Genomic DNA, 24924 nt, shown 5'->3' with positions numbered 1-24924 from the left:
TCCAAACAGGCTATTACCCCGAGTCACACACACAACTTCCCAGCAGCAGCAGGTTCAGTCCTTTCGCCGAGAGTCGGAAAGGCCGTGGTTAACTATTTACCAGACAGCACCCTAATTGAGGTCGCCCCCTTTGTCCCTTCGCCTTTCAGCATTCCTCTCGGAAGTGCTGTAATCAGCCATTCGACGTTGGACTCTCCTCGCAACCACCAGGGAGCGTCTGATTGGTGATCAGAGCCCAGAGGCGGGAGTGGGGCGGAGCCTCGGGCGCCTCGCCCCGCCCCCTCAGCCCCGCCCCGCTGCGTCCAGAGGCCTCCGCTCAGCCGGCGCGCGCAGGGTACTCCCAGGAAGACGATGGCCAGTAAGTAGCGCGGCGGGTCGAGCTCCGGCTGGACCGTAGGCTCCCGGTGCGCCGCCGGCGGGGGTGTCCCCGACCCAGTGTCCGCGGAGCCCGAGGCCTGGGCGAGCGCGGCGGGGAGGCGGTGGTAGATGAGTTCGGGAGCCACCTAAATTCAGTGCGCGGGAGGGCGGGTGTCCGTGTCAAATATGATTTCCACCCCTTCCGGCTACATTGTCCGTAAAGCCTTCTGTGATTAGCATATATGAGACTGCTGTAAGTGCGAGCTCTGCCCTGTGGAATCCTTGGGGACTGTTAGGTTTTGCACGAGAAGCGGGACTGTCAAGCGAGGTTGCTTGCACTCTTGGAACCTAGAAGTTAATTTTTGAACTTGACTTTTTGAAAAAGCATTGGCCTGAATGTTTTGTGCCTGGGGCCCTTTCACTAGAAACTGAAGCACGTGTTTTCTTTGATTTGGGCTGTGTGGCAAGGGGACTGGATCGTTTGCTCCACCTTGCCCCCCCCCACCTCGCCCCCCCCCCCACACCCCTGAAGAATGCCCTCCTCTCCCTAGCAGAAAACTGGGCAAGTGGTTTCTGCATCTGGACGTTGAACTTTCAGGTTGGGTATTACATGTTAGTTACACATCCCCATCCTGGATCAGCCCCAGGGGTGAGTTTGCCCTCAGGTCTGTGCCAGATTCTTTCACTTGAGGCAGCTGAGTGCTGTGGACTCACAGTGTGGAGGTGTGGATTATTACAGTCTTGGCTCAGTCAGTAGCTTCCCCTGTGTGGGGCAGCTGTGTTAGGCTTGCTCCCTGCAAGCACTTTGTTTGATTAGAGCGTGAGCACGTGTGTATGACCTATATAAGGCTCTGGGTGCTTGCACAGGAGAAAGGGGAGGGGAAGAGGGAGGGAGAGGGGGAGAGGGAGGAGGAGGGGAAGGGGGAGAGGGGGAGGGAAAAGAGAAGGAGGGAGGAGAGGGGGAGGGAGAGAAGTGAGGGACTGTGTATGTGAGGAATGCCTACCCGCCACTGTGAGGGGCCATTTTGCTGTTTGTTTTCCTGGGAGGCAGTTTCCCCTGCCTGTGTGCTTGTTGGCCATTGTGAGACTTTATTAAACGTAATGGCCCAATGCCTTTTGTAACATCCACCGGGTACAAGAACAAACGTCGGAGACTTTCAGGAGTATAGATGTAACTTTATTGGCCAGTTTTACCTGCGCAGGGGCAAATTCCCGAGGTGTCCAGAGACACTGTGCTCACAAGGAGCTGCAGATGGGAATCGCACCTAGCGCTCACAGCTAAATCTTTTTATAAGCTAAGCAAGCAAGCCTAATACAGAAGCAGATGTGGCGGTAACCTATTTGCTAAGGGGCTGCACATAGCATAGCAACAGGGGCTGGGATCTAGCTCATTGGCAAATTCCAAACCTAAACTTCTGATAAGGGTCTTTTAACCAATAGAATGCAAACGTTTGTCTCTTTTTCTTTTCTTTTTTTTTTTTTTTTTCTCTCTCAGCCTCCCAGAGTCCCTATCTGTCTCTGCTTCTTGAACGACCTTGGGCATGTTATTCCTAACAGAACAGGAGCAGGACCTGCCTGTAACCCTTAAGTTCCCTGTTCCATTAGTGCCCTGCTTATTTTCTGATCTTCTCTTGGTCCTTACACCTTTCAGCTCTGCAGTTTTTTTACAGTCTGTCCAAATCTGCTGTGAACCTGCCTGGCCATAGCCACTGGCATTATACCTGGCAAGCCCAGAGTTTTGAACCGGTGACCTCAGCATTCCAGGTTGGCTCTCAATCCACTGCACCACCACAGGCCAGGCATTACTGCTAATTCTTAAAGTTCTGCAGAGCTTTGTAAGTTGTGAGGTGCTTTGGATCCTTTAATGCAGCCTCCCAAAGACCATGATCAAAAACTGTGTGTCAGTCAGGGTCCATGTGGGACACAGAAACCACACCAGTCACTTGAACAGGGAAATTTTTTTTTTAAGCGAGAGGAAGGGAGATAGAGACTCCCACATGCATCCTGACTGGGGTCCACCGAGCAACCTCTGTCTGTGGCCGATGCTCAGACCAACTGAGCTATCTTCAGCGCCCGGGGTCAACACTAGAACCAATTGAGCCACTGGCTACCAAGCGGAAAGAGGGAGAAAGGCGGGAGAGGAGCAGATGGTCACTTCTCATGTGTGCCCTGACTAGGGATCAACCTGGGACATCTGCATGCCGAGCCAATGCTCTGTCCACTGAGCCAACCGGCCAGGGCCCAGGGAAAATTTTATATAAAGAATTATTAACCAGGCCCTGGCCGGTTGGCTCAGTGGTAGAGCGTCGGCCTGGCGTGCAGGAGTCCCGGGTTCAATTCCCGGCCAGGGCACACAGGAGAAGCGCCCATTTGCTTCTCCACCCCTCCCCCTCTCCTTCCTGTCTGTCTCTCTCTTCCCCTCCCGCAGCTGAGGCTCCATTGGAGCAAAGATGGCCCGGGCGCTGGGGATGGCTCCTTGGCCTCTGCCCCAGGCGCTAGAGTGGCTCTGGTCACAACAGAGCGACGCCCCAGAGGGGCAGAGCATCGCCTCCTGGTGGGCAGAGTATTGCCCCTGGTGGGCGTGCCGGGTGGATCCCGGTCGGGCGCATGCGAGAGTCTATCTGACTGTCTCTCCCTGTTTCCAGCTTCAGAAAAATACAAAAAAATAAATAAAATAAAAAGTTAAGAATTATTAACTACTAAAAGGTGATTACTGTAAAAGCTGAAAGAGAACTAAGGAATTAGAAAAAGCAAATGTAGGGTAGCTACTACCTCAGGGAAGGAGGAAATCCAACCTCCTTGCCCTAAGGCTGACAACAGATCTCATTGGCAGAGCGGGCTACATAATTTGTGGGATGCAGTCCCCAATAAAAACGTTGAGCCGCTTGTTTAGATAGCAGAAAACACAGTCCCAGCTTTTCCTTCCAGTGTCTTAACAACATCTCATGATGTTTTTTATTTTCTACTTAATGTTGTCCTTCGGGCCTAGGGATACTCATGCCGTAAGGGCAGACCCTCACCGGTGCCCACGCGCCCTGCCCTGGGACTGGACCGTCTGCAGCTCGCTGGCTGCCACATTGCCTGTAAGGCCGGTGACCGAGGCCAGGCAGGTTCACAGTGGATTCGGGCAGACGGTAGAGGAACTGCGGAGCTGGAAAGCGTCGGCCGTTACCTGTTTCTGAGAGGCTTGCAGAGATCAGCAAGCGAATAAGTAAAGGAAAACAGCTTTTTGCAGTGGAGGGCAAGGGATCAGGAGCACTGCTCCTCACAGCGGCAGCTGAGGGAATCAGGGAACTGCCCCTCGCGGTGGTGGGAGGGTGACCTGGGAGAATTGCCACTGACGGAGGGCACCCGGAGCTTTTCACAGACACACATGGCTTTCTGCTAGGTGCTCACGCACTAAGTGTGCAAAGCGCATGCAGCTGGGAAACCAGCGAGCAAGCTAACACAGCTGTTTTCCCTACAGTCCTATACACTGTGATGTGTTTAGCAGCATATGTGACCTCTTTCCATTAATGCCAGTGGCACTCCACCAGTTGTGACAATCAGAAATGTGTCCAGACGTTGCCAGATGTTCTGGGAGGCAAAATTGGCCTGGGTTGAGGACTGCTGGTGTGATTCCGCGGTCACCTCTTCTGACAACTGTTTTCTCTTCATCCTCAGCTTTCCGCTTGGCCCTCATTCAACTGCAGGTTTCATCCATCAAGTCAGATAACCTCGCGCGAGCTTGTAGCCTTGTCCGGAAGGCAGCCACGCAAGGAGCAAAAATCGTTTCTCTGCCGGTGAGTATGGAGGCATCCGCCCACCCCTCTCTGGAAACCGGGCCTAGCAGCATTGTGTCTGTTAGCTCTGGAGTTCTACTCTAGTGTCCCAGGTATGGCAGAATTCTCGGGGGTCCAGGATTGTTCTCTGCTTGTCTGGAAGATGACCCCAGTAGGGACCTTTGTGATAACATGTGCCAGAGTGGTTATAGGTCTTTAACTGGTGGATCCCCTGCTCTGCTCAGAATCCTAGCAGGCTGAAGGACGTACTTAAAGCTCACGTACTCTGTACTTCAGCAAACAGCCAAGACTAGGCAGTTTCACAGTGGATTTGGGCAGATGGTAGAGGAACGGCGGAGCTGGGAAGTGTTGGGCCATTACTGTTTCATAGTTTCACCATGGCTGACCAGCCGACGGGTAAACTGCTTCTCTCGGCAGCAGGGGAGCGAACAGCGAAGTGGCTCCTCACAGTGGCGGGCAGGCGATCTGCAGCCGTGCTGAGGACGATCACACGTCGCCTTAGATAGACGACACACACGCGGCTCGGCCGCCTGCTCACACTAATCAGGGAAAATACAAGCGAGTAAGCCTAACACAGCTGCTCTCCCAACACTTGGATACTTGTCTTGTTTCCTTGTATAATTCTTTGCAGGACTAGGATGTATTGATTTTTAGAGCTAAGCCTCCAGCATTTTTTTAAAAAATTGTTAAAAATGGAAAACTGTTAGAGTTAGGAAGCCCGCGGTATCTTCGTAGATGTAGTGGCCTGTAGTAAGCCAGTAGGACTCGGCAGCTTTTTCCTGGGTGATTTCTTCTAAAACGGAACCGGCTGAAGTTTGCACCATGTTTCTCTGTTAGCAAGTAGGAGGAGGTTAGCTCCAGAGAAGGATCGTGCACGCGGCAGGACTGCATCTCCTGGCTCTTCCGCTGGCAGAGGCCTGCTGGGTCAGTGGGGGACCACTGACCAGTTAATCCAGTCTTCATTAGCTCTGCAGTCTGCACCAGTCATGGGACTCACCTGTCCTTGTGCCCTAAGCATGGTTTCTTGTTGGTTTATGTTGCTGGAGATCAGCGTCCAAAGACCAGAGTGAAAGCACTTGAATTCTGCATGTGCCCCTCTGACTAACGTGTGTCTTTATAAGCTGGAGATCCTTGGGTTTGAGTCTCCTAGCACCGTGTGGTACACAGGCAGTCTCAGTGAATGCAAAATGAATGAATTAACTAGTCCCATCGTTTTCCTTTCTTTTTTTTTAATTAAAAAGAATTCTTTATTTTAGAGAGAGAGAGAAACATTGATTTGTTCCACTTATTTATGCATTCATTGGTTGATTCTTGCAAGTGCCCTGACTGGGATCACACCATACAACCTTGGCATGTCGAGATGGTGTTCTAACCCGCTGTGCTTGCTTTTATCACAGAGAGAAGTTCTTCAGGATCTGAATGGTCGTGCTGGAAGGGAGCTTAGAAACAGTTCATTTTACAGATGAGGGAAATGTCTTAACTTTTGTGGCTTTCAAAGTTTCTCAAGTTTTTCAAGTGCAGGCTTTATTGCTTACATAGTTAATATAATTTTGAGCCTGTGGAGTCATCCTGACACCCACAGTCCTGTGAGCAAGCCCAGCTTTCGTGGGGTCTGGGAGCCCTGGGAACAGGCAGGTCGCCTGCAAACTCCCAGGGGGGGCCGTGCCGGCCTTCTGCCGAGTGACCAGGAGCTGGTTGCACACACGTGACTTGTCTCCCCTGAGCCCCACCTGAGCCAGCTGCTGAGTCCTGCCTGTGCTTTCAGGCTCTGTAGTCTCTGGAAATCACTGTTTCCTTTCTTTTTCTATCAGCTGTGTTTTACAAAGCTAGAAGCAGCAGAACTTTAAAATGAGTTGGGTGTTTTAATGTCTTTTTTTTCTGCCAACATTATTCTAGGAATGCTTTAATTCTCCATATGGAACAAACTATTTCCCTGAATATGCAGAGGAAATTCCTGGGGAATCCACACGGAAGCTGTCTGAAGTAGCAAAGGAGTGCAGCATCTATCTCATTGGAGGTAATTTCCTGCCCTCAGCATGTAAGGGCCTAAACACAAAAACATATGAATAATTTTATCATTACATAGAAACCATGTCATACGAATTTGTCCTTGAAAAGGATGAAGTAGGTCTGTATGTAGTAAAGTGGAGAGATCTTCCAGACACTGTTAAGTGGAAAAGAGCAATTTCGGTATGATATGAACAGGTACACCCACTCAGATTAATCCCCCACACAAAAGGTCATTGACTTTTTTTTTCCTAAGAGAGAGAAAGAGAGAGAGAGACACGCACACAGACAGGCAAGCAGGCAGGGAGAGAGTTGAGAAGCATCAACTTGTAGCTGCATCACTTTAGTTGTTCATTGATTGCTTTCTCATATGTGCCTTGAGCAGGGGGCTCCAGCCGAGCCAGTGACCCCTTGCTCAAGCCAGTGACCTTGGGGCTCAAGCCAGTGACCATAGGATCATGTTGATGATTTCATGCTCAAGCTGGCAACGTTGGGGTCTCAAACCTGGGTCTTCAGCATCCCAGGTCGATGCTCTATCCACTGTGCCACCAGTCAGGTGAAAAGGTCATTGATTTTTGTATGCAGTTACGTATGTAAGACATAGTATTGTAGGACACACACCAAACTAATAACGATGATTTTCCCTGGAGAAGGAGTGGGAGTAAAGAGGCAGGTGGAGATGCAGAAAGCAAAGCCATATCTAAATGTCTTCATTATATATACTAACACAGGGTTAAGAAATTTTTTTTCTTAAAAAAATACATCAAGGTAGCTTAATATGGTTTTGAAATACATATTAAAGTGTTCTATTTGCTTAAATTAAAAAAAAAAATCAGCCTTGGCCGGGTGGCTCGGTTGATTAGAGCTTCATCCTGAAGCACAGGGGTTGTTGGTTCAGTCCCCACTCAGAGCACATACAGAAGCAGATTGATGTTCCTGTCTCTCTCTCCTTTCTTCTCTTAAGCATTTTTAAATTAAAAACATTTTTAAAAATCAGTACAGTAAAACTTTAACACAGCAAACAATTATTTCTGTATTATACTGTATTAAGAATTAGAAATGAATAAGAGGTGGAGAAAAGGCAAATCAAGAAGAGACAGAACTGGGAACTATGTTCAGCGATGTAAAGACTAGTGGCTTACAGTCCCTTCATTTAAAAAATTTTTTTTTATTGAGAGACAGGAAGGCCGAGAGACTCCCATGTGTGCCCTCACCCAGATTCATCTGGCAAGCCCTTACGGAGGTGGGGATGCTCTGTCCATCTGGGACCACTGCTCTGTTGCTTGGCGACTGAGCTATTTTTAGCGCCTGAGACAAGGCCACGTAGCCATCCTCAGTGCCAGGGGCCAACTTGCTCAAACCATTCGAGCCATGGCTACAGGAAGAGAAAAGAGAGATTGAGAGAGAGAGAGAGAGAGAAGGAGGAGAGGGGAGGGGTAGATAAGCACATGGTCACTTTTCCTATGTGCCCTGACCAGGATTTGAACCTGGGACTTTCACGTGTCAAGCCGACGCTCTACCGCTGAGCCAACTGGCCAGGGCCTTATATCTGTTCTTGAAGCCTATTTGGATGCAGTTTTATTGCAGGAGGGCTTGGTGAATTTAAGTTGAGCAACAGTGAATTCCCTATGTTGCTTCAATGTTTCAGATCAAATGTTGCTCAAGATCAAAGCTGAATTCAGAAATCCTTTTGGATATTTTTGAAACCTGTCTTTATCATCTGACCTAATTATAGTTCATCTACACTCTGCAGTTTATCTTTGAATGTATCTTTGAAAAATTATATTCAAGAAGGAAAACAACTGATTTAATGACCCTTAGAGGAAAGTAAACTTTATTCTTGGACCCAAGTGACAGTTTATCAAACCTTTGTCCAGTTCCAAAAGAATGCTTTATTTAGAATGTTTTCTGTGCCTGAGTGTTTCTTCTCTCAATGTAAGGTTCCATTCCTGAAGAGGATTCTGGGAAATTATATAACACATGTGCTGTGTTTGGGCCTGACGGAGCTTTACTGGTAAAGCACAGAAAGGTGAGTAGGGAATGGGGCAAGACTGACTGACTCTTGAGAATTTATTGTGAAATCCCCACATTGTATTGTACACACAGTAGGCATTTTGACTGGTTGGCACAAGTGGCTATTCTTGGCTTTTGTCACTTTATATAAATTTTAGATTTGGCCCGTCAGTTTTAGCAAAGGAAAAACCTGCAGGAATGTTCATTAGGATTGCATTGAATATATAGAATTTGCTTTGGAGAGAGTTGACGTCTTTGCTGTAGTAAATGCATATACATTTAGTATATGGTAAGTTGATCTTTTTATTGTTATGAAATGTCTGGTTTTTTTCCTTGTAATACTCTTTGTCTTGAAGTTTATTTTATCTCTGATAATACTAAATAATACTATAGCCACTCTTCTTATATTTAATGTTTGTATGGTGCATCTTTTCTTAAATCTTTTATTTTCAACCTATGTGTATTTTTCTTTTTTTTGTATTTTTCTGAAGCGGGAAACAGGGAGAGACAGACAGACTCCCGCATGCGCCCGACCGGGATCCACCCAGCACGCCCACCAGGGGCTGACGCTCTGCCCACCAGGGGGCGATGCTCTGCCCCTCCAGGGCGTTGCTCTGTCGCGACCAGAGCCACTCTAGCGCCTGGGGCAGAGGCCAAGGAGCCATGCCCAGCGCCCGGGCCATCTTTGCTCCAATGGAGCCTTGGCTGCGGGAGAGGAAGAGAGAGACAGAGAGGAAGGGGGAGGGGTGGAGAAGCAGATGGGCGCCTCTCCTGTGTGCCCTGGCCAGGAATCTAACCCAGGACTTCTGCACGCCAGGCCAACACTCTACCACTGAGCCAACCGGCTAGGGCCCTATGTGTATTTTTATATTTAAAATTTGTAGAGAGCTTATTGTTGGATTTTGCTTTTTTATTCATTCTGACAATCTCTACCTTTTAACTGGAATGGTTTCTTCATTTATAGTTAATATAATTTCTGATATGGTTGAATTTATGAAATTCCTAGTTCTCTCCCATATTTATACTATAGTTGACACACATAGTGTATCTACATACATTGTAAATTCCACAAAACTTTTTTTTTTTGTATTTTTCTGAAGTTGGAAACAGGGAAGCAGTCAGACAGACTCCTTCATGCGCCCAACTGGGATCCACCCGGCATGCCCACCAGGGAGCGATGCTCTGCCCATCCAGGGCATTGCTCTGTTGCAACCAGAGCCATTCTAGCGCCTGAGGCAGAGGCCACAGAGCCATCCTCAGTGCCTGGGCCAACTTTGCTCCAATGGAGCCTTGACTGCGGGAGAGGAAGAGAGAGAGAGAGGAAGGAGAGGGGGAGGGGTGGAGAAGCAGATGGGCGCTTCTCCTGTCTGCCCTGGCCGGGAATCAAACCCGGGACTCCTGCATGCCAGGCTGACGCTCTACCACTGAGCTAACCGGCCAGGGCCCACAAAACATTTTTAAAGTAGCATGTATTTTAAAGAAATGAAGAAAAGCCCTGGCTGGATAGCTCAAGTTGATAGTGTTGGCCCAAGCACAAAGGTGCCAGTTCAGTCCTGGTCAGGGCACATACAGGAACAGATTGATGTTCCTCTCTCTCTCTCTCTCTCTCTCCCCCTCCCTCCCTCCCTCCACACCTCCCTCTCTCCCTCCCTCCCTCATTCTCTCCCCCCTCTTTTCCATTTTCTCCCCCTATCTCTCTCACTATAATCAATAAATAAAAATTAAAAAAAATTTTTTTTAAGTGAAAAGTTTTTTATATTTACTCAAATCTTTACCATTTCTAGTATTTTTCTTTTCTTTCCTGAAGATCCTAGTTCTATCTGATATTTTTACCTTCAAACAGAAAGACCTCCTTTATCTTTTCTGTAGTGAGGATTTGCTAGCTCTGAATGTTCTTAGTTTTTGTTCATGTACGTATCTGTGGGGACCCTAATAGTGAAGACCAGGAGGTGAGCTCTGGTTAACATGAGAAACTGCAGAAGCAAGTCCTGAATCCCACGGCTTTCTGGGCTGCCTGCCCTAGCTCCAGCTCCCACACATACTCGGGCTCCCTGACTTCGCTTTGGTTCCCAGGCATTTCTAGGTCAGCAGTCAGAAGACTGTTTGGCTGTAGGCTAGCTAGCTAGCTCAGCAAGTTAACATCACCACACTAATGTAACAGTTGATGTAACGCTGGTACTGTGCCACTATTGTATCCACCTGTGCCTGCGCTGCTGGAATGGGAACAGCAGCGGCAGGGCTGAAGCAGCAATAAGGCATTGAAGCACATGCCACCTTCCTCCAGTTCCCTGTGCTTTCTTCACCTTAGGGATCTCACTGACTGAGTCATCCCTTGCAGAGTAGGTGTGCTCTGGCAAAATCTTTAGTTTGTCTCCATTCCTGACAGATTTTTGGTGGATTAGCATTCTGTTTCCCCCCTGCAGTTTGAGAGATGTTATTCAGTTATCTTCCAACCTCTTTTTTTTTTTTATATAAGAAGTCAATGGTAATTTCTTGTTCCCTGTAATTTTTTTTTTTTTAAAGAGAGAGAGACAGACAGATAGAAGGGACAGACAGGAAGGGAGAGAGATGAGAGGCATCTGTTCTTCATTGTGGCACCTTAGTTGTTCATTGATGGCTTTCTCATATGTGCCTTGACTGGGGGGCTCCAGCAGAGTGAGTGACCCCTTGCCCAAGCCAGTGACCATGGGGTCATGTCTGTGATCTCACACTCAAGCCAGTGACCATGGGGTCATGTCTGTGATCTCACACTCAAGCCAGTGACCATGGGGTCATGTCTGTGATCTCACACTCAAGCCAGCGACTCCATAGCCGGCAACCTTGGGGTCTCAAACCTGGGTCCTCAGCAGCCCAGGCTGACGCTCTCTGTCCACTGTGCCACCGTCTAGTCACGCCTCCCTGTAATTGGTTTTCATCTACCTGCCTTCAAGATTTTTTTTGTAATCTTTAGTTGTTAATATTTTGTCTCTGTTGTATGTGCCTAGATGGTTTTCTTTGTATTTGTCTTGCTCTGTGCTTCTGGAAGCTGTACATCTAAGTCTTATCACCATATGTGGAAATTTTGGGAGTATTATTTTGTTAAATGTTTTTCTGTCCCATTCTCTTTTTATAGGATCCCAGTTTTGGATACTATTCCTCCAAACTGGGTTACCAAGGCTCTGGATCTGTATTTTTCCAATCTTCTTTCTCTGTCTTCGAATTGGACAATTTCCACTGATTCACCTTCAAGTCCGCTGAGTCTTTTGGGAATCTCCAATCTCTTAGAAGCCAATCTAGTAAAAAAATGTTTAATTTCAGGTACTTTTCAGATCTAAAGTTTTCATTTGGTTCTCTTTTATAGCTTGTATTTCTCTACTGATATTTTTATTTAATTCATTAAGTGCCTATTTTTCCTTGTCCCCTTGAGCTTAGTTTCAATACTACTTTCAAGTCTTGGGTCATTACCACGTCTGGGTCATGGTGGCGTCTGCTTCTCTGATTGCCTTTGGTTTATAGGTTAAAAAACCGTATTTTCTTGTTCCTTTGTGTGTCTAGTAATTTTGGATTGTCTGTTAGATCTCATATTCTTGAGATACTGTACTAGCTTCTATTATATTTCTCTGAAAAATGTTGAACTTCCTTTGGTTTTGGTTTTGTAAGTAGTTGGCTCTACTCAAACACCGACTTCCTTTCGCTTTGTGAGGCGGGCGGCAACATCAGCTGCTCTGTTCTTTCTGAAGTTGGGTAGCTGGGCTGCTTGGAGTCTGCTCCACACATTGTGAATTCAGTGGTTAGCCAGAGATCTGGGCAGATTTACATGCAGAATCTAGAAGCTCTTCCTCTTTGGCTGTATCCTTTTCAAAAGTTCCCTTCTCATTCTCCAGCTGCTGTGAAACTTTGCCTTCTGGTTCTCCTCAGGCCAGAATGATTGTGGCTAGTTTTCCCACTACTCTTTCCAACCCCGAGCTTGCTTCCAACCAAAGGCAGTAAACATGGGAAGTGCCCCCAGTGCTAGTCCCTTCCTCCAGCTGTTGACCTTCCTTCAGTATTCTGATTTTGATAATTCTCCAGTGCTTTTAGTACTTGTGATTTTATTTTGTCCAGAACGCATAGTTACTTGTGAGGAAGCTAATAGGTCTGATGGGAGCCACTCTGCCATTACGGGAAGAGGGGCTAGCTGTGAGCTCCATTCTTTGAAGAGTGTACACACACACACACACACATGCACACACACGCACAATATGGCATATGTCTCTCCATTTATTTAGGCTTTTAAAATTTCAAATTATTTTATTTTTATACTTTTTTGGGTATAGTCTTAAATATTACTTGCTAGATTTCTTCTTCATGAGTGGTTTTTTGATGCCCTTTTGTTTCTTATAGTATTTATAGAAGTACAACTAATTATAAAAATACTGACTTTGTACATACATAGGAACCTTGCTAAAGTCACTCATTAATTTTCTTTTTTCTTTCTTTTTTTTTTTTTTAAGATTCTAGCCTGACCTGTGGTGGCGCAGTGGATAAAGTGTCAACCTGGAAACACTGAGGTTGCCGGTTCAAAACCCTGGGCTTGCCTGGTCACGGCACATATGAGAGTTATGCTTCCTGCTCCTCCCCCTTCTCTCTCTCTCTCTCTCTCCTCTCTATAATGAATAAATAAAATCTTTAAAAAAAAAGATTCTATTTATTGATTTTACAGAGAGAGGTGGTTGGGGGAGGGGGTAAGAGAAAAGTAGCTGCTTATAATGTGTGCCTTGGCGAAGCAGGCCCAGGGTTTCGAACTGGCGACCTTAGCATTCCAGGTTGGTGCTCTATCCACTGTGCCACCACAGGTCAGGCTCATTAATTCTAGTAATTGATCTGTAGGTTTCCTTTGTAGTTTCTAGCTACACGATGATATCATCTGAAAATTATGACATTTTAATTTTTTTCTTTTTAATCCTTTCACTTTTTATTCTTTTGCCTTGATGCTTTGTTCGGGACCTCTGGTCGAGGGTTGGATAGCAAGTGTTCTTGTTTTGTTCCTGATCTTAATAAGAGAAGGCTTTTAATATGACAGCATTACATACAATGCTTCTTTAGTATTTTTTTTTTTTTTTTCTGAAGCTGGAAACGGGGAGAGACAGTCAGACAGACTCCCGCATGCGCACGACCGGGATCCACCCAGCACGCCCACCAGGGGGCGATGCTCTGCCCACCAGGGGGTGATGCTCTGCCCCTCCGGGGCGTCACTCTGCCGAGACCAGAGCCACTCTAGCGCCTGGGGCAGAGGCCAAGGAGCCATCCCCAGCGCCTGGGCCATCTTTGCTCCAGTGGAGCCTTGGCTGCGGGAGGGGAAGAGAGAGACAGAGAGGAAAGGGGGGGTGGAGAAGCAAATGGGCGCTTCTCCTGTGTGCCCTGGCCAGGGACCGAACCCGGGTCCCCCGCACGCCAGGCCGACGCTCTACCGCTGAGCCAACCGGCCAGGGCCTTCTTTAGTATTTTTGTAGATAGGAAATTCTCTTCCTAGAAGAGTTTTTTTTTTCTTTTAAAAATAAGAATAGATGTAAAAGGTTACCAAATGCTTATTATGCACCTCTTTTCTTTTTTTCCTTTTTTTTTTTTTCCAGAGACAGAGAGAGGGTGGAGGGGGATAGATAGGGACAGACAGACAGGAACGGAGAGAGATGAGAAGCATCAATCATCAGTTTTTCATTGCAACACCTTAGTTGCTCATTGATTGCTTTCTCATATGTGCCTTGACCGCAGGCCTTCAGCAGACCGAGTAACCCCTTGCTTGAGCCAGAGACCTTGGGTCCAAGCTGGTGAGCTTTGCTCAAACCAGATGAGCCTGCGCTCAAGCTGGTGACCTCGGGGTCTCGAACCTGGTTCCTCCGTGTCCCAGTCCGACGCTCTATCCACTGTGCCACCGCCTGGTCAGGCTCATTATGCACCTCTTAAGATGCTCATATGACTTTTTAATTTTATTAGTGTGATAAATCAGAATCCAATTTGAAAGTTACTCTTCTTATAAAGTGCTGCATTTGGTTTGCAAAATTTTACCTATTTTATCACTTATCTGCCAATGTGTCAGTTTGATTCTGATTCTGAGGAGTATTCATCTATATTAGGTAAAAAAGCAACACATTACTTCCCTTAGAAACCTAGACACTGATTTGTACATCCCCTAGGAAAGAAGCCATAAAGCCTACAATATCATTTTCCCATTTTCTGTGTTAGAATTCATTCTGACAAAGTGTCCGATTGTGGGGGAGGTTGTGGGCATATTGGGGGTGCTGTTTTTACAGTTGACCTTAGTCACCCCCTCTACTGGCCATGGAGAGATGCTTGTTTTTATTGCCGTGAACCCCACTGGAAGAGAGGTAACCGAAGCCTTATTTGTGATGCAGCTCCATCTGTTTGACATTGACGTTCCTGGGAAAATTACATTTCAAGAATCTAAAACATTGAGTCCTGGTGATAGTTTCTCCATGTTTGAGACTCGTACGTACCAGCTAAGTGCATCTCTTTTAGCAGTAGAAGGGGATCACTGTTACTTTTCTTTCTTATATCCTTCCCTAACTTCTTTCTGTAACCTGACTGAAGACCAGATGGGAGGAGGGCCGGCCATGGCGGAGATCTGGGCAGCGCGGGCTGCGTGGGGAACGAAGGGTTTGAGACAGTGGAGGGGTGCAAAGCATTTAACAACTGGTTCTCTGCCCAAATGACCATTTTAAGTATAAAAAACAATATATGTAAAGGTATTTTATTATTTCATGCACTTAATGCTTAAATAAGAACAATAGAAGAGGTACACAAAACTAGATTGTTATAAGAAAGAGTTTTAAAATATTAATAAAAAAACAGTAAATAATACCTGACCCAAAAAACAATAAAACTGTCATTTAAGATGTTTCCAAGTGCTTCTTGATTGGCATCCTCACTTGCAATTTTTTTCATATATGGACGGAACAAGCATCACTCCAGGTGCTTAGAATTCGCTGTTGCTCAGATGAACGTTAAAAAAGAATAAGGAATGTACATTAGTGATTTCCACACTGGGCGGCTGCCCAGGCGCCCACCTTAGAACCCTGATGACAAGTGACATTTTAATAACCGGTTTGCTGAACTTGGCAAGAAATTAGGTATCGATTCTGCCAAACTGGTGTGAAGCGGCTGAACCCCACGAATAGTTTCAGATGAGTTTGCTCTTCCCTTTGGTCACGGCCTCCTATTGGTACGACAGCTTCCAGAGTGTGCCCGTTAGGCTGTGATTGAACACCTCTCACTTCGATCAAAAGCATTCAGTTAGGATGACTTTCTCATCTCTGCTGATGTCAGTGACGTCTTTATGAGCTGAAGTCCATGCAGGAATAAGCTAAATTATTTCCATCGGTGGGCCCCGTGTTACTGGAGCCCCATCGGTGTTTCGTGATCCTTAGATCAGGAGGCCTCGCCCTGCCACACCAGGCTGCAGGGTAACTTTTCATTTGTGCATTTTCTGTTTGTGAACAGCTTACTGCAAAGTGGGCCTGGGCATCTGCTACGACATCCGCTTTGCAGAGCTTGCCCAGATCTACGCACAGAGAGGTGAGGCACGCGGGGGCGGTGCTGCGTGGGTGCTCGGAGGTTGCGTCGGGGCGGCCTTTGTGGGTGCGGGGAGCCCTTAGCCGGGAAAACTGGAGGAGAGCCCCTCATCTCTCTGCCCCCGCCCGGCTTCTCACTCTTGCTGCGTGTGGACACTGGTTTTTCAGAGGTTGTGACTTAACGCACCAGGCAGCTAAGGCAGGGACCAGACTCGGAAACATGTGCTCTACCCTTCACGCCCTCCCTGCCACTGTATTTGGAAAGAGTCACTCGGAGCCCGGTAGAAATAAAGACATGGTCTGTGCCCTCGTGGGTTTCAGTGCTCAGCAGTCCGAGATGTTGGATACAATAGAAAGGTAGTCAAGGACATTTTGGTCCAGAGGAGAGGTATCCTATCATCCAAGAAGAGCACCAAACCAAGTCAGAAGATCTGGGTTCTGGGGACAACTCTTCTGTGTAATTGGCATGATACTTTGGGTAAACTAGAAATTTAATTTCTAGCGCAGTGTCGATCTCAGTTTTTCATAGGGATGGGGTGAGGATTAAGGAGAGAAAATGTATTAAAGCATCTTGTATGGTACTCAACAAATAGTATTAGCATCCCTCCTAGACTGCTGGAACGACTCTGATTCTGAATCAGCTGTCACTTAGCAGAGTTGAAGTGGATGCGGGCGGCTTGCCTGCCTGCTCAGCGCCAGACGGAGGTGCAGGGACTCCGGGTTGGCAGTCTCCGTAGAGGCTGGTCTGTGAGCATCGAAGCACCCTCTCCGCCCCTCAGTTCAGTTGAAAAGCATTACATAATGTGGTCCCTGGCCATGCCGAGCTGCCCAGGTGGTGCTGAGAGAGAGATGGGTGACACAGTTCACCACGTTTTATTTTTTCATTTATTGATTTGAGAGAGAGAAGACAGGGACAGACAGGGAGGGAGAGAGAGAAAACAGAAACACCGATCTGTTCCTGTATGTACCCTGACCAGGGATCAAACGGGCAACCTCTGTGCTCACCACTTTTTTTTTTTTAATGAAGTCACGTGGTTTTGGTTATCCCATTTCTCATGCGTCTGTGTGTCTGTCATGTGAGTGTCTCTGAAGGAATTCAGAGCTGTAACTGAATGCTGCTAATGCTGTCTGACTTGACTGACGTGTTTTTATGCCTGGGACGGGTGGGGTTTGGTCCCCACTGGGTAAGGGACAAGCAGAGGGCTGGAGGGTGGCTGCCCCTTTGCACCGACTCCTCAGCCTCTCTCTCCCAGGCTGCCAGCTGCTGGTGTACCCTGGAGCTTTCAATCTGACGACTGGACCGGCTCACTGGGAGTTGCTTCAGCGAGCCCGGTAAGAGCATATCCGATCCACTGTGGGGCTTGTGGAGAGGTTTCCATTTGGTGGAAGTACCAGCCTTCCTCATATGGGCGGCGCCTGTGAGTCAGAATACCACAGCATCCAGACGCATTTTGAAAAGATGAATCTTTTCATCTTTCAGCTCGAAGGGAAGACTTCTGCTGGGACCCTTCTCTTCAGAGGCCACAGCACCAGTCTCAGATTTTTGGGACTGTGCTGTCTGCATTTCCAAGGGCATCTGGTGCATCAAGTAGGCAGTGGTTGCACCTACTGTGATTAGATATGGGCTGGTGTCTTTGGGACAGTTGCCAGCCACTTGTACAGAGACGGGAGACCCGCAGAGTGTATGTGATCAGAGCCCAGAAGCCAGGGAGAAGCAGGGGTTATTGTAGCCGGAGAGCCCCGGGGACAGACTTGTGGGCTTGACACAGCCGACTCCGTGCTGTTCAGACTGGGGTCTTATCCCACTCCTCCTTCCACTGCAGCCTGCCGGTCCCGGGGCTGCTCGGCCAAGAACCTGGTGATAAGCCCCGTAACCTAATTGTCTAACCAGCAAATCGCGAGCATCGCGTGGTTATCTGTGGTGTGTCGCAGTTGCTGTTTCCTTAGTCCCTTTGGGCTGAGGAGTGCGGGGCAGATAGCAGAGGTGGAGGTAGCGTGGAGGGAAAAGGAGTACGGCTGCGTGTGCGTGAGGTGCTCGGCACGCCATGGAGTCCTGGTCAGAGAGGATGCTTTTCTTGATTGCATGTTTTTGTTTTTGTTTTAATGAGGTACAATATATTTACAGATAAGTGCAGTGATTTTAAGTCCACAGGTCAGTGAGTGTTTACATACGTACCACCCACAACCAAGATCAGCATCTAGAGCATTGCCAATCCCTGGAATGCTCCCTTTCACTCCTTCCCAGCCAGTACCCTCCTCTGTCCACAAGAGGCCGCTGGGTGATGAGAACTTTTGCTGGAGGGGGCTGTAGAGTGTTTGGCTGGTGGCATGGTAGACGATGGAGGACACCATGAGTATTACAAATGAAGTCTTATAGAAAGCAGGGATAGTCTGGGTGAGACTGGCATGGCCTGGCATGACTCTGTTGACTGAGCCCAGATAGCTCCCAGGTGAAGCCGCTTCATGTCCCCAGGTTGCCACCTGAAGTTCTGATCTAACCTGAGATGATGGGACTACCACCGTTGGCACGGAAGTGCCATCAGCCGCACAAGGTATATTGCCCCACCAAGGCCAGCCCCTCGTCTCCGGCCACCGTGGCTTGCGTTAACCAGAGAAGCTCTTACTGGTTGGCTCAGGCCAGGGTCTCCCAGTGTCGATGCCAGCTGTAGTGGCATCAGCGTTTTGGACTAGATAATCCCTTGCGGTGGGGGCTGTCCTGTGCGTGGTGGCTGTTTCGCAGCATCCCTGGCCTCCACCCACTAGATGGCAGTGGCGTCCCTCTAGTTGTGACAATCAGACCGTTCTCCAGACACTGGCAGATGTCTGGCCAAAATTGCCCCAATCAGAACTGGCTTGAGTAATAAGATAATTTTCAAAGAGAGGGTTCCATGGCTTTGGGAGTTTCCTCCCACATCAGCTAGCGTGGTCTGTCCTAGTTGTTAAGAGAAGGATTGGTACACTGAGGAAAATGTCTCAGATCTGTAGTGTGTGATTTACTGTTTTCTGTCCATTGACTACAGGGCTGTTGATAACCAGGTGTATGTCGCCACGGCATCTCCTGCCCGAGATGACAAGGCCTCCTATGTTGCCTGGGGACACAGCACTGTCGTGAATCCTTGGTGAGTTGCCTCAGCAGGGACAGGTTCACTAGGAGCTCAGGAGATGGCACACTTGAGCAGGCGGGTTGTCTGAGCCACGCCTGGCTGCCCGCCCACCACCACGCCCCCGCATGCCTGCCGGGACTCGGCCTCGCTCTCTGAGTGAAGCTTCCACTTGAAAACCATCTGGGAGAGAAATGGCCCCGCTCTCCCGACGGAGTGTCTGGCCTTCGCCCTCCTCTGCGTTTCTGTTGTCTGGCAGACTTGGGTCCCCTGGGGAAGCAAGGCAGCAATGGAGGGTGGTGGTTTCGGTGAAACAGGCTCCCAGATTCTTGGCCTTTGGTGAAAGTTTAGACTGGGTGAGGATTTCGCTCCCTGAATCCTCAGAGAAGGGCGGGGGGTGGGTTCAGTTAAGGGGAACTGGGAATTGGTCCTCTGTGAGAGGGAAAAGCATTGTATTCCTCAGCGAGGCCAGCATGAAAGCCTGCCCCTGCACGCATACTCACACACTCATACACACGCTCATACACACGCTCATACACACACTCATGCACACACTCATGCACACGCTCATACACACGCTCATGCACACGCTCATACACACGCTCATGCACACGCTCATGCACACGCTCATGCACACGCTCATGCACACGCTCATACACACGCTCATGCACACGCTCATGCACACGCTCATGCACATGCTCATACACACACTCATGCACACACTCATGCACATGCTCATACACACACTCATGCACACACTCATGCACACGCTCATACACACACTCATGCACACACTCATGCACACGCTCATACACACACTCATGCACACACTCATGCACACGCTCATGCACACACTCATGCACACGCTCATACACACACTCTGCCGAGCACTTCCACACACACGGACTCAGTCCCAACTCCAGGGACTCATCCTCTGTTAAGCCCAGTTTATAGAGGGTAGAATTGAAGTTCCCAAGCTCAATTGGCTGCAACTGGTGTTTGGACCAGGATTTTGATACCAGGCTTCTTCTCATTTCTCTGTACGGTTACATATACACAGAGAGACGTATTTCTGTGATTTCCGGATAAATACACCAGTAACAAGGCTGAGAAGGGTTGTTAATCTCTGTCCCAAAGGTTCTCTCTCCTGACCTCTTGGGACCCACAGGTTAAAGTGTGTGATAGGGAAGGTGTTGAGGATCTGACCAGCGTGCCTCCTGCTGTTAGGGTTCGGGGGCACTGGACCACTGGGAGAATGAAGTCCGCTTGAGGATTCTCTCAGACGTGATTCAAGTTCCTCTGCCCAGCTGTTCCTGGCAACTGCGTCCGGGTGCCCCTGCTTCCCCGAACTCTAGTTCTGGTGAGCTCTGGTGCCGATCAGGCCGGCGGCTTCGGACACTTAGTAGCCGCCGAAATTCCTTTTCAGAATTCCACCTGTAGGATTTGGGGACCTTCTGACTTATATTGATTGGCTTGTGTTCCTGGGGTTAACAGAGATCTGTGAATGCCAGGGCAAATGGAGAAGAAATTGAAAAGGATTCAGTAAAATGGCATTAATAATTGCGTTTGTAGTTCATTTGTGCCAAAAATCTGTTTGTGTCCCTCTGGTAAATGAAACCAGTTATGTCAGATTGATGGTTGTGTCAGATTGCTTTGTTCGTGCTGTGGAGAGATGGCATTTCACTAGGTACAAGCTTGAAGCCCTGTCTGGGGCCAGGAGACTCGGCCCTGCAAATGGTTTTCCAGATGAGCCTTTCCCCGGGTTTCTGAAGTAGGTGTGCTGTTTTCAGGCGGGGTGCCAGGGCGTGGTGTCCTCACCCTTCTCCCCAGACCCCACAGGTTGAAACCTTCCCTTCTAACTCCGGAGGCCATTAATGACCGTAGAACTCCTGTGACGGAACAGGATCAGAGAGGCACGCAGGTCTGGGCTGGGCCTCGCCGTTCCCGCTTGGGGAGCAGCTGGGGGGTGGGGGGGTGGGCGGCAGCGCAGGAGGCCCGTCCAGGGTCGGTGTCGGCGATCCTCGGGGGGTGTGGGCGGCAGCGTGGGAGGCCCGTCCAGGGTCGGTGTCGGCGATCCTCGGGGGGTGTGGGCGGCAGCGTGGGAGGCCCGTCCAGGGTCGGTGTCGGCGATCCTCGGGGGGTGTGAGCGGCAGCGCGGGAGGCCCGTCCAGGGTCGGTGTCGGCGATCCTCGGGGGGTGTGGGCGGCAGCGCGGGAGGCCCGTCCAGGGTCGGTGTCGGCGATCCTCGGGGGGTGTGGGCGGCAGCACGGGAGGCCCGTCCAGGGTCGGTGTCGGCGTGCATTCAGGGGAGTAGGGTGGCACCTGCTGGGCACAGGTGGCTCTGTCCCCAGGTGTTTGTATCATAGAATAATAAATGAGGAGTTTGCAGTTTAGAAAACATACTCCAGCCTGACCAGGTGGTGACACAGTGGATAGAGCGTGGGACTGGGATGCAGAGGACCCAGGTTTGAAACCCTGAGGTTGCCAGCTTGAGCGCGGGCTCATCTGGCTTGAGCAAGGCTCACCAGCTTGAGCCCAAGGTCGCTGGCTCGAGAAAGGGGTCACTGTGTCTGCTGAAGCCCCATGGTCAAGGCACATATGAGAAAGCAGTCAATGAACAACTAAGGCGCCGCAATGAAGAATTGATACTTCTCATTTCTCTCCCTTCCTGTCTGTCCCTCTCTCTGTCTGTCTCTGTCACACACAAAAAACAAAACCAAAACACAAAAACATACTCCATAATTTTCTAAGTCCTAACAGAGCTCTAATGTCCACTTTATAATGGAGATTACAGATGACTGGGCCCAAGGCCACACAGCCCCTTCAGTGGTAGGACAGGAGTTTACACCCGTACTTTCTGGCTTTAGGTCTCAGATTCCTTCCCCTTTGGCCTGTTGGACGGGGAGGAAAACCAGAGTGTGGTCTTGAATGTCAGCAGGCGTCTGCGAATCCACTCAGTGTCCCTGAATCTCTTTCAGGGGCGAGGTCCTTGCCAAAGCCGGCACTGAGGAGACGGTCGTGTATTCGGACATAGGTAAGGTCTGCGCAGCGCAGGTGGGTGGTGTCCCCAGTGCTCCGAGCTAGAGCCCCCCGGATGCTGTAGCTAGAGCAGTTCTCTCACCTGGGTCTCACCTGGAGGGGTGCCTTTGTCCCAGAGGTCCCCAAACTTTTTACACAGGGGGCCAGTTCACTGTCCCTCAGACCGTTGGAGGGCCGCCACATACAGTGCTCCTCTCACTGACCACCAATGAAAGAGGTGCCCCTTCCGGAAGTGCAGCAGGGGCCGGATAAATGGCCTCAGGGGGCCGCAGTTTGGGGACACCTGGTTTGTCCCCACCACCACCCACGAACAGAAACATAAATATACTCCATGTATCCTTGGTTCTTGGGGGCTGTAGTTCAGCTTGAGTTTTTCTGTCTGTCTGGTTTGAAGTGACTCCAGGGGCCGTTCCAGGTCCTCAGTGCCTCTAGCTAAGCCCTATATTACGGAGTTATTTGCTGAGACTCTGGTGGTTTTTATACTGTTTGGGGAAAAGTCCCTTTGCTTAGTGTAGAGTTACATCTTATTAATAGCAAACTTTCCTGTTTTTGCAGACCTGAAGAAGATGGCTGAAATACGCCAGCAAATTCCCATTAATAGCCAGAAGCGACGGGACCTCTATGCTGTGGAGGCCAAGAAGCCTTAAGGTGGATGTGTCCAGCGTGTCACAAAGCAGGAAGACCCGTTTCTGCAGCATCGTCAATTTCCTGCTGAATCTTTTATAGCATTTTTTTTTTTTTAATTTCAGTGTTTTCCCTCCCTGGGAACTGTGTTAAGATGGAGGAACTTCAGCACACGGTCCTCTGCACAGCATGTGAAACGGAAGGGACCCCGGCTGGCACTGGGGCCGAGGGGGACTGCCCTGAGCCTGACTCCACACTTACTTCCCTACCTCAGAGAAGTTGGGAAAAGGAGTGTATTTGGGTATTCTGGCGGTTGATTCACCTGATAGAGATATTTCTGTGTCATAAACCTTTTCTCTCCTTGCTGGAGTGGGAATCTGTTATGTAGAAAACTGGTGTGTGGTTTTTCCAGCAGTCCCTTCAGGTGGCGCTCCTGGCCCGGAGCCGCTGTGGGAAGCCGGGCGAGGACGCTTGGTGTTTGCTAGAGGAGCCTTTGGCGGGAGCCGGAGAGCCAGCCCAGACCCTCTGGTCTCGGGAAAGACGGTGTCAGCAGCCCAGACCCTCTGGTCTCGGAAAGACGGTGTCAGCAGCGAGCCCTGTGGGAGAGTGGCAGTGGCAGCTCGAGTACGTCTGCAGGAGAGTTTTTCTTGTCGGGAGTAGTGTCTGAAAGGCTCTTTCTGTTTCTCTCCCTAGTAATACTTTCTTAATTGACAAAGGCAAGTTTTTAGCCTAGTAGTTCTCAGAATTTACAATTCAAAATGAAGGATTTCAGTGAGCTGTTGTTTAAGTACGCCATAGCTAGCAGTGGGCAGGTAAATGTTTAACACCCAGCTGTCCAAGAACCAGCCCTGATTCTGTAGTGATGTTTGCTGATTTCTTGCACCGTGGTTAAGTTCCATCTGTCAGTGTGACACCTGTCCGCACACGGTTGGGAATAGATGTGCACCGTGTGACACGTGTACATCCACAAAACCCCTTTAATCAGGGCAGGGAACATACCCATCCCCCCAGAGGTTCCTGTGCTCTATTCCGTAATGCCTCTAGCCAGCCCTCCTGTTCCCAGGCGATCACTGATTTGCGTTGAAACTGAGATTAGTTTGACTTTTCTAGAATTATGTAAAAAAGGACTTATACCATATACGTACTTTTTATTTGTCTCTCACTCATCATCATCTGGAGTCAGTTATCCATGTGTGTGCATCAGTAATCCGTTCCCTTTTATTGCTAAGTAGCAGTCCATTGTATGCATATACCATCATTTCTCTCCCTGCTGGTGAGCATTGGACCTTCCAGTTTTTGTCTTACGACAAATAAAGTTTCTTGTACAAGTTGTTTATTTCTCTTGAGTTATATATCTAGAAGTAGAATGAAATGGTAAGAGTATACATGTGTTTCACTGCCAAACTTTTTTTTATAGCAAGAGAGAGAATGGGACAGATAGACAGGAAGGGAGAAAGATGAGAAGCATCAGTTCTTTATTGCAGCATCTTAGTTCATAGATTGCTCCCATGTGCCTTGACAAAGGGGCTCCAGCAGCGCAAGAGACACCTTGCTCAAGCCAGTGACCTTCGGGCTGAAGCCAGTGACCATGAGGTCATGTCTATGATCCCGTGCTCAAGCTGGTGACCTCAGGGTTTGAACCTGGGTCGTCAGCATCCAAGCTGATGCTTTATTCACTGAGCCACCATCTGGTCAGGCCTTTTACTGCAATTGTTAATGGGATATTTTCCTTTATTTCTTTTTCTGATATTTTATTTTTAGTATATAGGAACGCAACAGTTTTGTATTTCCATTTTTATCCTGTAACTTTATTGTATTTGTTATTATTTCTAACAGTTTTGGGTGGAGTCTTTAGCATTTTCTATATATGGAATCATGTCCTCTGCAAATAGTGACAGTTTTACTTCTTCATTCCCACTTTTGAAGCCTTTTATTTATTTATCTTGTCTAATTGCTCTGACTAGGACTTCCACTACTGTGTTGAATAACAGTAGCAAGAGTGGGCATTCTTGTTCCTAATCTTAGGGAAAAGCTTTCAGTTTTTCACTGAGTAGGATGTTAACTCAGGGTTTGTCATATGTGGCCTTTATTCTGTTATAGTACTTCTATACCCATTTGATAATTTTTATTATAAGTGTTTGTTGTTTCTTGTCAGGTGCTTTATGTGCATCTGTTGACATAATCATGCTTTTTATATTTTGTTGCTGTTGTATGTCATATTGGTTTGCAGATGTTGAACCACCCTTGCATCAGTGGAATGATACTTGATAGTGACGTATGGTTCTTTTAATGTGTTGTTGCATTCAGTTTGCTAGTATTTTCTTTAGGATTTTTGTGTCTATTGGCCTGTAATCTTTTGGAAACGGAAATTTTGGCCTCATAAAATTAGAAAGTATTCCCTACTCTTCTATTTTCTATTTATTTTATTTTAGAGAGGGGTAAACAGGAAGGGAG

General features: G+C 48.3%; 1 protein-coding gene across 1 annotated transcript; it reads left to right on the top strand.

Annotated features, from left to right (window-relative positions):
• Window positions 1-268: 268 nt before the first annotated feature.
• Window positions 269-23802, top strand: NIT2 (nitrilase family member 2). Its single transcript, XM_066241861.1, has 10 exons — window positions 269-358; window positions 4021-4139; window positions 6036-6156; window positions 8087-8175; window positions 14531-14624; window positions 15636-15710; window positions 16960-17038; window positions 18727-18825; window positions 21786-21841; window positions 22402-23802. Exons 1-10 carry the CDS (start codon window positions 352-354, stop codon window positions 22491-22493), a joined length of 831 nt encoding a protein of 276 aa, XP_066097958.1. The 5' UTR covers window positions 269-351; the 3' UTR covers window positions 22494-23802.
• The last annotated feature ends 1122 nt before the right edge of the window (window positions 23803-24924 follow it).

Source organism: Saccopteryx bilineata, chromosome 8 (assembly GCF_036850765.1).
Source record: "Saccopteryx bilineata isolate mSacBil1 chromosome 8, mSacBil1_pri_phased_curated, whole genome shotgun sequence".
Lineage (NCBI taxonomy): Eukaryota > Metazoa > Chordata > Mammalia > Chiroptera > Emballonuridae > Saccopteryx > Saccopteryx bilineata.
This window is presented reverse-complemented; position numbering and strand designations above follow the sequence as displayed.

Excerpts from the sequence above, each read along its gene's own strand:
- NIT2 (XM_066241861.1), top strand. Across the intron at positions 15,711-16,959 it reads CCAGATCTACGCACAGAGAG|GCTGCCAGCTGCTGGTGTAC; the intron begins GTGAGGCACGCG and ends TCTCTCTCCCAG. Across the intron at positions 21,842-22,401 it reads GGTCGTGTATTCGGACATAG|ACCTGAAGAAGATGGCTGAA; the intron begins GTAAGGTCTGCG and ends CTGTTTTTGCAG.